Raw genomic sequence first — 14,609 nt, 5'->3', positions numbered from 1 at the left:
AAAAGAGAGCAATGTCTTCAAAAAACAAACCTAAAACACTCCTTTAATTAGCAATTGCTAGGATGAAAGCTTCCAGAATTTTAATCATCTTACCACATTTTTGTAGAAAAAGTAAATCACCATCTTTGCCAGGCGAGCATAACACCAATGTCCATGGACGAGAAGCAGTTTTTTGAGATGCTTGAATCGGGATATTGCAAAGTCACTAGCCATCACAGCCTTCATTAAAGAGAACAGAAATTACTTTACAATATATCTTTTTCTCCCATCCAGTGAGATAGAATCTGCATATGGACTTTGAAACAATTTTCTACTATTTCACATTATAGTAAAAATAACTGAGAAATTTCTTTATCTGCAGAACTCTCCATCTGATGAGAAGAAGGAATGGGGATATGTGGCAAAGAATTTGAGGCTGAAAACACTGAAAATGTTACAGTAGAGTCTGTTCTGAGACCAGATGCTAACCTAAAAGTGGACAGGCATCTGTTAATTTTCCAGGCTTATGAGCAAATACTTATTTCTCCATGAATGCTAATTGTTGGCTCAAACTCTCTTTTTTATCTGGACTTGCAATTATGGACTGCATATTCTTTTATGACAGTAATAATGCCAACCTGTGGCATTAAGAGTACAGGGCTGCTATGAAACTTATTAATGAGCAAGAACCTATTTGACAAAAGAGAAGAGGAAGTAAACTGAAGGGATACCTGCATGCCTTCTTGTCCAGATATTCCAATTCCAACATCAGCTGCTTGAATCATACTTACATCATTTGCACCATCACCTAGAAAGGGAAGACAGAAGTGAACAATAAAGGCACAAGAAAGGGTGCTTAACATGACTATGATAGAGACTAAAAAAAAAAAACCAAAGCAACAACCACAGCTGTGCTGTTAAATGCAGGCTATTATTTTGTACTATGCGTCTTCATTAGGGTAACTGATTGTATCAAGCAATTGTGATCTTTAGGTTCTGATCTTGGTTGGAACATCCTCCTCAGCCTGGCACTGGGTCAAGCTTGGCTGGTGGCATGGAAACCCAGACCCATCTACATCTGCACTATTTTGTACATTTCTGCTTGGTGAACTCCATATGCTCAACAACATGCTTTGCAGCACCCTATTTCACTGAACTCTTTGAATTATATGACAAATTTTATTGCAATTGACAACATAACAAGCCAATTTCAGGAGTTAATCTGCTCCTTTCAACTTTCAGCATTATGTTGAATACATAACCAAATTTCCACGGAAAGAAACAGAAATGATTGCCTGCAATGTGGAGACTGTGAATTAGGTTACCTGGTAAAGCAAATGAAATGGAGTGGAAGGCTGAAATTTTGTATTTTGAAATCTGAGGCAAAGCAAGAAATTTAATATATACCAGGCTCTTCCTTTTCTGATATGCCTCGTTGGTCCACTGAGACATACTTTTTAGTTTTAAGTCATAAAAATCAATTCTGCAAGGATTTTAGCGGGATCACTTACCAACACTGAGCAGGAAACTCAACACATTTCATATTATTTGAAGGTAAAAAGCAAAGGAGTTGGTGTTTAATGCTACTCTGGGAATAATGCTATTTTCACCAGCTGGGAAAATCTGACAGGAAAAGGCCTTTGTGAAAACACAAAACAGTAACTATTTCTGACTGCTTTGCTTCCCTAGGTGAGTGGATTCCACGGGGAATGTGTACATATGTTTGCACTGCTGTGCTTGAAAGGGACTACTGGGAGTTATGGAACATGGAGTGCTTTCATCTTGTTCAAATGGGGGTTGTACTGAAAGCTAAAGGGGGACTTCCATATGCTTATCGGTCAGGAAAGACTATTCAGTACTTGTTTTCCACTCTGTCTATCCAAGGGGAGTTAGAAGTAGCTCACGCAATGTACACATTCCACACGTTTTCATAACTCACAGGGAAAGAACCCGCTTCCCTCTTTCTGCTGTAAGATTCCAAAGAGTGGTACCTATGGACAGGGTCATCACTTTGAGCTGCCTCCGCACCAGCTTGACCACAATGCTCTTCTGCAGCGGGGTGGAACGGCAGCACAGCACCGAGCGGCAGAGCCGCGCCAGCTCCAGGAACCGCTCCTCCAGACCTCCCTGCAGGATGATGTCCAGCGTCCTTCCATCGATCACCAGCCCAAATTCAGGACCGGGAATCTCAGATGCTGGTAAAGATGTTGGGATAAAGCCAAAAAGTTTCCTCCGTGGTTTTCAACCTCATAGTTCTTCCTCACTTCTTCCAAGGTTAAATTCAAGAGCGATTCACAAGTTTCCTGTGAGAAAACAGAAGTGTTGCTAGAAATAGTTATCTCCATCTCCCTTCACAGCACAGCACCTTACGAAGTGTGTGTTTGCATAATCGTGCCAGTGAGTTGAAGACTATCAGATGAACATTGGGGAAAACCGACTGAGAAAGGCACTAATTCATCAGATTGGAGATTATTCCAGTGACGACATCAAATCCTTCAGTAAAAGCACTGCACATCTTACCAGGTAGTTAATTACAAGAAATTACTTCAAAACAGAAAATAAGCTCCCTTCAGGAGGACATATTTCTATTTGCAATGCTGAGAGCTTAGAAAGAAAAATTTTTTTTTGTTAAAAGTGATTTTTTAAAACGAGCTCTGATGTGAAATATTTGAGATAGTCCAGCTCTTGCTTCTGTCAGAAGTAAATGATGGCAGAGAAACAAGAGGCTCAGTTGTTCAAAATTAGTAACTTTGACAGTTTGGCCTTTTCTAGGTCACAAATCAGGTCTGAGTCAAAGGGACAGAAATAAAGCTTTGTATTAGACAGTCCTGTGCCTCAGACACAGGCTAAGCCTTTCCCTACTAGCAAATTTGCCTCATTTTGGATCAGAGCCCCTTTCCACATGCACACAGCCTGAGTGGATCTAAAAATGATTTAAATGTGATTTTGCTGCCTGTTAGTGCTAAAAGTCCTCCTTCTGTAGCACAGTACCAAATACCTGAGGAGCTAATCACTCCTTTTCCTACCTTTTTGTCAGCCTTATTGAGTGATGATTCAGTTCTGAAACGTTATTTTCACTTCGTGTTGCATAAGGTAGATGCGTAGGATGTTTGCAAGATTTAAATTACACTTCAGTGGGAGGTTCTGGAATCAAATGTTCCTCTGACACCTAATAAAGAGCTACATCTAGCCCGCATGCTGAAATCTCCAAACAATATTGAAGCGACATCATCCTTCTGTGAGCAAACCAAAAATTGTATGGGAAACCAGGATTGCCGGGGTTTTCATTTTTAAATAAATCCCTCCAAACTGCCTGCTTGTGTTGTGTCTTACTGGAAGATGGCTAATTTCCAGCATTTCAATAAGCTGTTGGGCTTAGGGCTGGAAAGTCAGTCCTTTCCCACTGCCACTGTGGTTCCCCAACTACCGCCCTTGCAATTGTCTCCTCTTGTTGCTGAGTCTCACATCTTCCTCAGCACTAGAAAAGATCGGGTAAAATTATCTGTCACAGAAGAAAAGACTGGGATTTCTTGATGCAGTGCTGAAAATTGATTCAGACAGCAAAATGAAAAACAGGCAAAGATGCTAAAATATTTCAACCCTTTGAATTCAGAATCCTGCAGGGGAAGAACTTGGGCATGAACAAAGATGAACTTCTGGTAGTAGAAAGTTACCCATAGGTATAAAGAAACACTGTAGCATTTTCCACCTGAATCCACTTCAGCTATCATCTTCTATTAACCCCCATCAAACACTTTGTACTTCAATGGGTATTTTGTTTAAGAGTTAACTTAACCAAAATTAACAGGCTTTTGTGAAAGGACCTTTGCTTGTATCATTTGTTTTTCCCCACTGCAACTATCAGAAACCTTCCCAGAATTTGTACCCTTGGCTTCATTTTGAACCACATATATTCATGCAAGCACCTATGTGCATGCAGCATGTGCCTGCCCCAGCCTGATGGCCCTGCCGGGTGCTGTAGGTGGGCACAAGTAACTGTTTCCTGGATGTGGGGCGGTGCTGCTCGCAGCATCCCTCCTTCTGACAGAAACCATCTTCTAATTTCCATCCTAAATATATTCATTCTGCCTTCCGTTAAAGCAGATACGCGTATCAAATGAAATTACACATTGAAGCAAGGAATGCATTCCGTGCCAAATTCCATATCATCTTTGTGTGTTTCCCTATTTCCGTGACATTAAAAGAGAGAGACATTTGCATAGGATTTTATTCCTTTTTGGAGAGCTACAAGCTGCAGACAAAAGAAGCTAGAAAGTAGGCCATCTAACTGTTCTATACAATTGCCTATCATAAGAAAAACAGTCAGTATTTTAACATTATTTAATTATCCTCACAATAGCCTTATGGAGAAAATCAAGGTTGGATTAGGAATCTATCTTCTGTGGGGAAAAAAATGGAGGAAAGCATGACAAGTGATTTGCCTAGCCCAGAAAGAAGCCCTGCCTTTTCCCTTTGACCTTCTACCTACAAAAAGGCTTTTCTCACGACAGCTCTCATTGTGCTGAGTGTGGCTCACAAGTGGACGCTGCACGAAGAGAACAGAGCAGCACCATGCTGCCCCTCACAGCACATGGGTGGGTAAGAGAGCATTAACAACAAAATAAGGATGAGGACAGCACAGATGGCCTTTTGGACATTAGAAATGGTAAAGACTGGCTTCCCCTTTGCAAATTGGTTCTGGCCGCAATCCTTGAACTTGCTCATCCCTAAGTCTGCCTCTCAAAGCCATCTGCCTTGCCAGGATGCCCGGAGCAATGAGACATGAAGCTGTGCACCATAGTGGACGTTCCACTTGCTGAAAGCGATGGTTTCCCAGGTACCCTACTAATGCTGCTTCAAAATCTGCAAAAGCAAGAGCTGTTTTTCTAAAGCGTTTAATCCTCACTGTCCTTAATGGCATCTACCTATGCTGAAAGTTTCTCTATTTCTCTTCTCTGTCCAAGTGGTTTTAGGAGTAGCCATAGATTGCACTACTGATTGTTCTCTGTATTTTCATGAGCCACAGGAGCTGTCAGTAATGCCCTTCAAGTGATTACTTCCATTTTGGAGCATGTTTGCCTTTACCACCATCTGACCTTCTCGTTGCTCATGGAAATGCAGGGAATATCTGTGTGCATCTACAACTAAGCTTGCCACGATGGAGTGTCAATAAAGTCACTGCTTCTTCAACCACTCCACAAGAACTGTATTTAAGTATGTGAGAAGGTGAAATGTTGCTTACTCAAAAAGACACTTTTATTCACCAATATATTTCTGATTCAGCCTAATCCTATTTGGGAACATGCAACTAGAAAGTTCTGAATTACATTAAATCTACACCTGCTTTTTCCTTCCAGACTGACTCATGCAAGTACTTTCCAAAAGCCCAAATTTCTACAGATATCACCTGGATTTATAGTAACACTGCAGCTGAAATTTCCATTGTAATATGAAAAGATAACTATCAATGCTATTAGGGAATCAGACACTGCATTTATCAGGACTGTGTGTATAAGGAATCACAACAGCATATTATTCTCTTTATAAAGCTCACTGGAGAGGTCATTTTTAGAAAAGATAGATTTTATTTGGGAAACTCATTTTATTTTAAGTGAATTTAATTATACACGACTGTCTTGTGATCCAGCTCATCCTGTTACATGCAGTCTAGAGAGTATATGGCCTAATGCAGTTTCATTGACTTAGCTGTGTTTTTTTGTGGTGATTGCAGCCTAAAGCAGAATAGTGTCAAGCTGCAAACTGTGAAGAAATGGAGCGACAGCACTCCCTATTTCTCTGCACTCACCTTATTTTCTGTGTTAATGGTGAAGACAGTGTCCCTTTGGTCCAGGAGTTTACAGGAATATGCAATGTTAACCGCTGTTTCCTGTTTGTCTCCTGTCAGCACCCAGATCTGTATCCCAGCTTCTCGAAGAGCTGCGATTGTGTCAGGCACTCCATCTTGTAGCCGATCTTCAATCCCTGTTGCTCCTGGGCAAACAGGAGAAGAAGACGTGAACTGATTTTCTTTCATTTGGAAAGCATCTTGCTTTCCTTTTCTTAAAGAAAAATGATTCAGTTATTATCCTGAGCTTATAAAGAGTTGAATTAATGTATTGTCCAGCAAATAAGCACACAGGCACAAAATCTGCATTTGGATTAAGACCTAAATCTGTCATCAATCAAGTTCTGGCTCTTCATTTTACTTGATGCTAGAACAATGCATTTCATTTCTTCTTAATAATCCAAAATGACAATGTACTGGCAGAGGAATTACACCATATGCATTTTTAAACTACTGCATCAAGCCCCATATAAGCAACCAGGAAAGATGAACTTTGGCTATTTAAATGAATGCTATCCTGTTGCCAAGTTAGAGGCTCCACTCATCAAAGGGAAAAGCAAAGGTACAGGACGTTTTCTTCTTTAAAATGTGTAAAGTTGAAAACAGATGCCACACTCATCCTGGACCCAAATCATCACCTGAATGTTAAAATACTCTTCTTCTTATCTCTTCCACTAGAGGTCAGTTTGGAGATGCTATAAACATGGTGTGTTATAGATACTGATTCAAGCTAAAATAACAGTTTTTGTGAAATGAAGTATGAACGCACACAGAGCCTTCAGAATCGGCAAAGGTAACAGATTCTGACAAGACCTACATTACTTCTTATGTCATTCTGCTTATGGCATTTAATGTTATTACTTTAATTTTTAAAATCATTGCAGAGATTATGAGAAGCCACAATGCCACTAGTTTGCAATCATAGAAATTCATAGGATAACAAAGTATGGGGAAAGGGTGTATTCACAGAAAGATGAAAATGGGGTGGATCTGAAAACCAAAGTGTTAAAGACCAAAATATTTGGAAAAACAAAGAAAAAAAGCACTGAAATTCTCTGCAATTTAACAGAATAAGGTGAAAGTGAAAAAGATACTACAGTGTTGGATGATGCACAAGTACCAGAGAGGTAACTTTTAACATGAAATATCATTATTTTACAAAACTCAGAAAGCAAACATGACAATGAAATGATGGCAGGAACTTGCTAGCAAGAATGCCTTTGTGCAGTTACCATTTTTTATAATGTAGTTCTAGAATAGAAATTCCCTTGGAATTTGTGCTCAAAAATAAATTCAATATATAACATTTTATAGGTTTATCTGAGGACACAAATGCTATCAAGTTAAATAACTTCATTATCTATCATGTCAGCAGAGCTGCAGTAACATCTGATGAACATGTTCTTTGTTCATGGCACATGAAAGTTTCAGTACACCTTTTCAAAGTTACTGCTACTCAAAATGTGTAAGAACTTGTTTAAACACCATCACTGGATTGCATACTCTTGCCCTGAGATTTTCAAACCTCAAAGGTAGCCTTTTTGATATAAACTAGTATAAGCTGTTATCTGTCTGATTGCCAAGAACATCACAGAAGAGCAAGTGATACTTCACGCAATGACAATTCATATTTTTAGGTACCCAGCAAGGTGAGTTTGGTCTCCAGATGCTGTGCTGTCTCCATTAACAGCTCATCTCTGTTGTCAATTGCAGCTTCTGCCTCTTGACGAAAATTGGCCCATTTCTGAAAGTCATCCTCACTCAAGACCTGCATAATACAATTTAAGCAGAACTCATTTTAAATTTAAAGAAGAGGAGAAGGATGCCGACACTCTGGATTGCAAGACTTAACTCCTAGATTGTTATGGTACTCTGTTGCCTTCAAAACAACACAAACTTTTTCAATTTAAGATTGCAGAAACAGTAGCAACGAGTAAAGCGGGAGCTAGGTAGTAAAAACATGGCCTACAGAAACTGCTGTTCCCACAGCTCTCAGCTCAGAGTCTGGACTGGAGCACACAGATTCTGAAAATTGCTCCACATTTCTCGAGTGTTTGAACATGACCCATTTATTGCACAGACACCTTCTGTATCAGGCTAAAATGCACTGACCCAGGCTGAGAACAAGATTTTGGAAAGCTGAATGCCAAGCAAAACAGAAGGTTGGCTCTCTTATGGACTTTCTGTTTCTTTCCCGGAATCTGTGCTAGAGAAGGTCAGCTAGAGTTACCACAGGATAAACAGAAATGAATGCATTGAGGCCGATGAAGAATCCATTGTCTGCCTAAACTGGCCAAACACTGGAGAAAAAGAGGAGAAAAAGAATGCAGAACAATCAAAGAGAGGGACATAAAATGTGCTCAATCAGTCTTGTTTTCCAAAGAACAATTATAACTACTGCATTTTTCTAATAAATCTAATGACATATACAGATAAAAACTGCAAACATTAGGGAATGCCTTCCTACCTTCTTAGCTATGCAAAGAGTTCGGAGGCCATCACGTGCATAGTAGTCCAAATGTTTCTGTGTTTTGTCTTTTATTCTTTTCATTCTCCTCTCTGCATTAGTATCGGCTGTGAAATACAAGGAAAATATTCCATATGTTAAGCACAGACCATTCCAGACTTAATGACCTAAGGGTGGACATTAGTGAAAACAGGACTTCGTTGTAACAGCAATTCCCTTCAAAGTGGCTGTGGGTTGCATAAACCAAAAGCTCAGTAAGTTCCTTGTTTCCTTTAAAAACTACATTACTTGCTTTTTGTTTGTTTGTTTTTTAACGTTATAGCACTCTTGCTGACAAGCTAAAATACCATGGTCAGCTCCTTATGACAGTATTATTGCAGAGTACACAATCCACATGGGTTAGCATCGTCAGTGAATTTTAATTAGCCCATTCCATATTCTCAGCACTCCTCAGGTTAAATAAGTACCTCAGTTCTGATCTGCAAGGATAACACCATGGAGAGCTTGTTCTTTTTTTATACTCCTGATGCCTAGATATAATATTTCATGCAAAAAAGGGTACTGCAGACTTCTTATGCCTTGTGTAGGAGACACAACAGAAATAGCTCTTTGACTAATTACCTTTGCCAGGGTCTTCCAACAAGTCCATTATAACAGAGTCAGCTCCTTTTGTGTAGACAATGATCTCCTTGGTCAGAGGGTGTCTCACCACTACAGACATCCTTTTCCTTACTGAGTCAAATCCCAAAGTGTAGAGAATATCAAAAGTTAGAAGTGTGCCCTGTGGCAACCGTACTGTCACCTGTTCGGGAGTCCGGGACACTAAAGTAAAACTGTATGCTTGGGCAGCATAGACAAGTGCTGCCTCATCTGGGCTCTCAGCCTCATAGCAAAAGTCTGTTGGCAAAGTACCATGAGTAACGGACTGAAAAACCTCATCCAAGGAAGCACTGCCAAAATCTGTGCTGCTCTTGTCCTGGAGCCCAGCGCCCCTACTGCTGTCACAGCAGCTGTCATCGTTGTCACAGCAATCCAGCGTGGCAAGATGCTCCTCTGTGTTCTTTGCACTGAAGCTAGCTCCTAGGTCTGAACTAGACTGAGAAGATGAAAAAGACTGGCTAAGGCTTACTAGTTTCAGCCGCTGAAATATCTGATGAATCTTCTCCAGGGTAATTCCTGAGGGTTTTATTGGTGGTGGAACTGTAACCTAGAAATTATGAGAAAATCTTGGTTTACCATGGTTAAAAATAAACAAATGTGAGCTACAAGATATTTTCCAAAACTGCAACATATTTCTTTGTATCCAAGTGACATTAATAAAAAAGAGCTGCAATTTTTTTTTTTTTTTTTTTATTTATTTATCTGTGTTGGGGAAATCTGTAGAGGAGTCATTTGTGAAGTGACATCCAAATTTGATGGTGATTTGTGTCTCTGCCTCTGAAGTAGAGATGGAATCAAGGCTCTTGTAATTCTGTTAATGGCCTGAGAGATAAGAGAAAACCCAGTACATTCAGCATATTTATTACAGTAAATGTAATATTAAATCTAAAAGGGAAAGTGCAGATAGCATGGTAGTCATAGCTATCCATCAAACATAAAGAGCCTTGTTGGGTAGGGATCCTTGTAGGCAGTGAGATGGTACACACTACACAAAAGGTAAAAGAAGTAGAGAAGAGTGCCCCAAATAACCATTGCTTACACTTCACTGAACTATGTTGTTAAATGCAAGTGTAATTAATTTCCCTTGAATAGTTAATCAAACTTAGATTACCCTTTGTCTTGGCTCAGTAGTTGTGGAGACCACGACTGTATTGCAGATGGCAAGGGCAAGAAAAAAGTCAGTGAAAGAGGTGGCAGTTTTCATATGTATAAAAGGAGAGAGGTTTTCAGTCCGCAGTGCAGCTTCCCTCACTCTCCTCAGCAGCCTGCTATCTGGAGTCACATCCTTCTCCTGGAAGAGAAGTTACTTAAGGAGAATTATTTGCATTTACAGCTGTCACCAAGAAAGAGCTCTCAGCTCAGTATTTTTTTGTTATCTCTTACTGAGTTCACACCTAGAATTATGTAAGGTAAATGCCTTTTTACTGAATATCTATGGAAAAGGATGGATTCCTAACGGCTGAATAACTAATTAGATTATTAGGAGGGAATACTCCTTAAAATAGAAGGAAGTTTCAGAATTTTATTTCTTCTGAGATCTATCCCAAGAATAGTCTATAATATGACCCCCAATTTTGAAACTGCTGACTAATGAATTAAAGGGCATCCCAGATGGAAATGCATTTGGAATCTCCTATCACAGTGGAGGAGTGGGAATTTTACGGAAACAGAGAATACAGGTGGCTTATGGCTTGCTTACAATACAGCTTTGTTTCCTGAATCACCTGAAAGAAAAGTCTGTCTCAAACTGTTCTTTCTAAGTTTTACAACAAATAAATGAATGCATGCATAATTCATTTGTTCTTGAAATGGCGTCGTAATTTTACCACCTTGTCTATAATCAAACCTAAATTGACAAGCCGAACTACTTAACAATGTCACCTATCTACAATTTAATCTGATGTAGGGCTGTGGGAATGCTACTTTTAACGGAAATTTCATGTTAGCAGAGTGTGGTTTGGATTTAATTCAGGGCCATGTTTAACTGGAGCTTTCCAAGTTAGAGACACCTCCCTGTGAGCCAAGACTTTTGTATGCGTTCTTTAAGGAACTGACAAAGTGATTTAACTGCTTTCTAGTTCATCTCAGCTATTACCCTCTTCTTCTTCAATCTGACACAGCTTTCTCGAGTTCCCTAAATATGCAGCAGCAATCAATCAACCACCTTTATGGCTGTGTAGTGTTGAGCTGAATGGTACATTGTTAACTCCCGCTTGCAAACATGAATACTGGTTCTTAAATAATTGAATGTCCTAATAATTGAAAATAAATCTATTGCTCATTTTGTTAAAGCACAGAACTCAGCTGAAATCCAAATATAAAGCAAGATAATGCACTTTCTTTGCTACAGGAAATTCTGGTTCAGTGCTTTCATGCTTTTTCTTTTGTATGTGGGGAAATATTTAAGTAAAGATACATTCCCTCCACTAGAAAATTGATATGTATTGGGGAAGAGCCTGCTTCTTAGGTATCTGCTCAGGTCTCTTAGAAGGAATCAGAAGCTGAAAAGTTATAATGGTCATTCTTTAGAAACTCTTTAACAGCATCCTACAACAGACAACGGATAGTTGTCTGCTGCCTGCAGTGTACCTGCTAGGTACAGCAGTCCCATGAGGCCTAACTGTCACAACTCTCAAAACAGTTATGTTGGGGATTACATTCAATTCTAAATATTGATGATTAGAAAACCTCCTTTTTCCCAGCTATTCTTATAATTTGCACGTGCACCACTACAGTTAGAATGAACCTCAAGAACCACAAATTGGTACACATGGATCTCAGCCTCTCCTAATCCCATCCAATTTTTTTTTTTTTAAATTTATTTTTTGCATCTCTACCCTCACCGTCTGCCTCTAACTCATGCAAAAAATGGCAGTGTGGAAGTATGCATTCTATTTCAATCAAAACATTCTCAAAATTTATCTCTGGAAAAAAATGGAAAATTGTGAAGTAATTGTGACCTCAGGAACAGATTTAAAAAAACAAAATAATACAAAACCCAGTCTTTACCAGAGAAGCCTCTTTTTATATTTACATTCACTGAAAGCAAGGCTGACTTGAATTTCCCTGTTTTCCTACATTCATCCTTATGAAATGTCAGCAGATAAAAGAATTCAGACAAACAAATCTGTTCATTGATTAGCCCGAACAAATGAAAAACCAAATGAACAAAACAGAAAATGAAACAGAGCAGCATCAGTGATGATGATCAATTAAATTTACCACACTTTCAATGACACTAATCATGTTAGTAAAGTGCTGAAGTTGTAAAATGGCTAGTACCATTCAATTGTTAAGATTTCCTATTAGTTTGATAGCATTTCTTCTACTTGATGGCACAAAAACTGATGGCAATAGGACAATTGAAATCTCCATGAAATGATTCTAATAGCAGGGCACTCTTCATTGGAACCATTAAATCTAGAAAGAAATGTGCTGTCAAGATCTAAATTCATAAGGACATCTAAAGGTAGACAGAGTAAATGCTAATGCTCTGTTCTCTTCCAAATTTTATTATAATTTTGTATTTTTCTTACTCTTTTAATATTCCCTGAAGTCTTTCTGTCAACCATAGCTCTATGGTTTGTAGTACACTATTTCTGCCCCTGAGAAGTTGCAGCAGCCACAATGAATCACAGGAATAAAGTAAATCAACACTGTTTCTTTCTGAGGTACGGAAAGAAACCAATAACTGGGCCCATGACATCTTGAAGCCTCTAAAGTGAAGTGGTGTCCTCTGCTTTGGCTGAAGGCTGTCTTTTCAGAGGTCCAGACAGGCAGGATAAATACCAGTTTCCATTTTCACAAGAGATATGAAAGAACAGGTGAGTCTGTTCTTTTCCCAGTTGCATTAGACAGTTTATATACGGACTTGTCCTTCTCCCTCCAGAGTTCTCATAAATGTTTATGAAATGAATAAATCAGTCACTGCATTTGTTTCTCTCAGAGTCCTTCAGTGCTTCCTGAAGTCTACATTATTCTTCTGTCCTTTACATTCCACATAAAACTTAAGACATACACAGACATTACACATTTTTTTATGATATCAGTATAATACTACAGACATGACAACACTTCTCAACTACAGATTTTTGGAATAGCTTGAGTTTGGATCTGAACAGATCTGTCCAGCTAAAAGGCTGTACCTCTTTTTTTTTTAATTTTATTTTATTTTTATTTGCTTCTAGGGATAGCAAGAGATACAACTGCTAACAATAAATTAGGAATTTGCTTTTCCATTGTCCAAGACCTTCCCAATGAACAGGCTATGCCAGTGAATTTTATGGGGCTGTATCTGTACATGGGATTCATCTTCATCTTATCTTATGAACTTCATAAACAATATGCAATGAGGCTCCAAAACTGTCATGGATCACAAGTACTGCAGACAGAAATATTGGGAAGGGAAAAAAAAAAGGTAAGCCATAGGATTTAGATTCCACTTAATAACTGTGTTATATTTATTCCAGGAAAGACAAGCTATGCTGTTTAGTTATTCTTCCAGGATCTGCAGTCTCCAGTTTAATTAACTTTATCAAATGCCATGAAATACCCATCATCCTCATCTTGCGCTCAGAGATGCACTGAGATGAACAAGTTAATTGATAAGAGATTCTCAGATTTCAGCAAAACTTCAAAACTTGTCAAGCAGAGAACACTCTCACAAACAGGCAGGCTGAAATACATTCTGTAGCTGTAGAGCTTCCTAATTGCAGAGCGGCTCAGAATACCGAGACAAAGTCTCAGACATACTGATGTGCAGGCACAATCAACTGCTGCTGTGCAAATGCGCTTAAAATACTATGTGCAACCTGGTTATCACTGATCCACCTAAGGCTAATTAACAATAAGCAAATTTTGTGATTGCTGCATAGATAATCTTCCATTAAAAGTTGTTTGCATATACATTTTTAACATTAATATATGATCACTCTTTGGCTATCATAGCTATTTTCCAATTAAACTCTTTGCATTTTGCAGGATGTTATCACATTAAGAGCCCTCTTTTTTAAAAAATGTTTTTCTTGGCAAGAGTTTTGATATGCAGGTGCTCACAGCAGATGCTGTGCTAACCCTTACCCAAAAACCACAGTGTTCTCTCAGCAGTGCAAAGTTCTTCAATTTTCCTGTTACCTGAGGCTACCAATTTCCATGAGAAGCTTTCAAATGGTTGGCACATTAACCCTTGGAAATTTGGCATTTGTTAAGAAAAAAGCAAAAACAAATCATAGAGTCCCAGCTACTGCCCTTTGCGCTTCAAAATGAGCAAGGTTTTGCTTTTACTTGCATTTTGTTGATCTGAAGAATCTTAGCCTCATGATTTCATAGTAAGAACATCATTTGACAACTGTTGACTACCACCGAATTCTTCATCGCTTGTAGTTAAACAGAAACATTAATCCATAAGGACTCTGCATGCCTTAAGTTCAATGAGTTAAATAGCAATATTTCACTCACGCATTTGAAGATGGATTTTTAATGAGAAACTTCGATTGAGATACTTTCAAACCCACAATACTATCTGTATAATCAGAGGATCCAAGATGCTCCAGCTGTTCTTAGCAATGTGCAAATGCATCAGAGGAAAGGAAACAAACAGAGACATAGAAAATGTTACGATTCCCATTCTACAATGAGGGAATTGGCTTTGTAAAAAAA

At 38.8% G+C, this 14,609-nt stretch overlaps 1 protein-coding gene across 1 annotated transcript in view; it reads right to left on the bottom strand.

Moving 5' to 3' along the window:
- Positions 1 to 14,609, bottom strand: part of ATP10B (ATPase phospholipid transporting 10B (putative)) — a 54,059-nt gene that overhangs the window by 9,198 nt on the left and 30,252 nt on the right. The window contains 9 exon segments of the mRNA XM_031555687.1: positions 94 to 219; positions 711 to 787; positions 1,971 to 2,219; positions 2,222 to 2,282; positions 5,786 to 5,970; positions 7,466 to 7,592; positions 8,292 to 8,398; positions 8,913 to 9,498; positions 10,063 to 10,242. Of these exon segments, the coding sequence (XP_031411547.1) occupies positions 94 to 219; positions 711 to 787; positions 1,971 to 2,219; positions 2,222 to 2,282; positions 5,786 to 5,970; positions 7,466 to 7,592; positions 8,292 to 8,398; positions 8,913 to 9,498; positions 10,063 to 10,242 (1,698 nt within the window).

This window comes from Meleagris gallopavo, chromosome 15 (genome assembly GCF_000146605.3).
Source record: "Meleagris gallopavo isolate NT-WF06-2002-E0010 breed Aviagen turkey brand Nicholas breeding stock chromosome 15, Turkey_5.1, whole genome shotgun sequence".
NCBI classification, from domain to species: Eukaryota; Metazoa; Chordata; class Aves; order Galliformes; family Phasianidae; genus Meleagris; species Meleagris gallopavo.
This window is presented reverse-complemented; position numbering and strand designations above follow the sequence as displayed.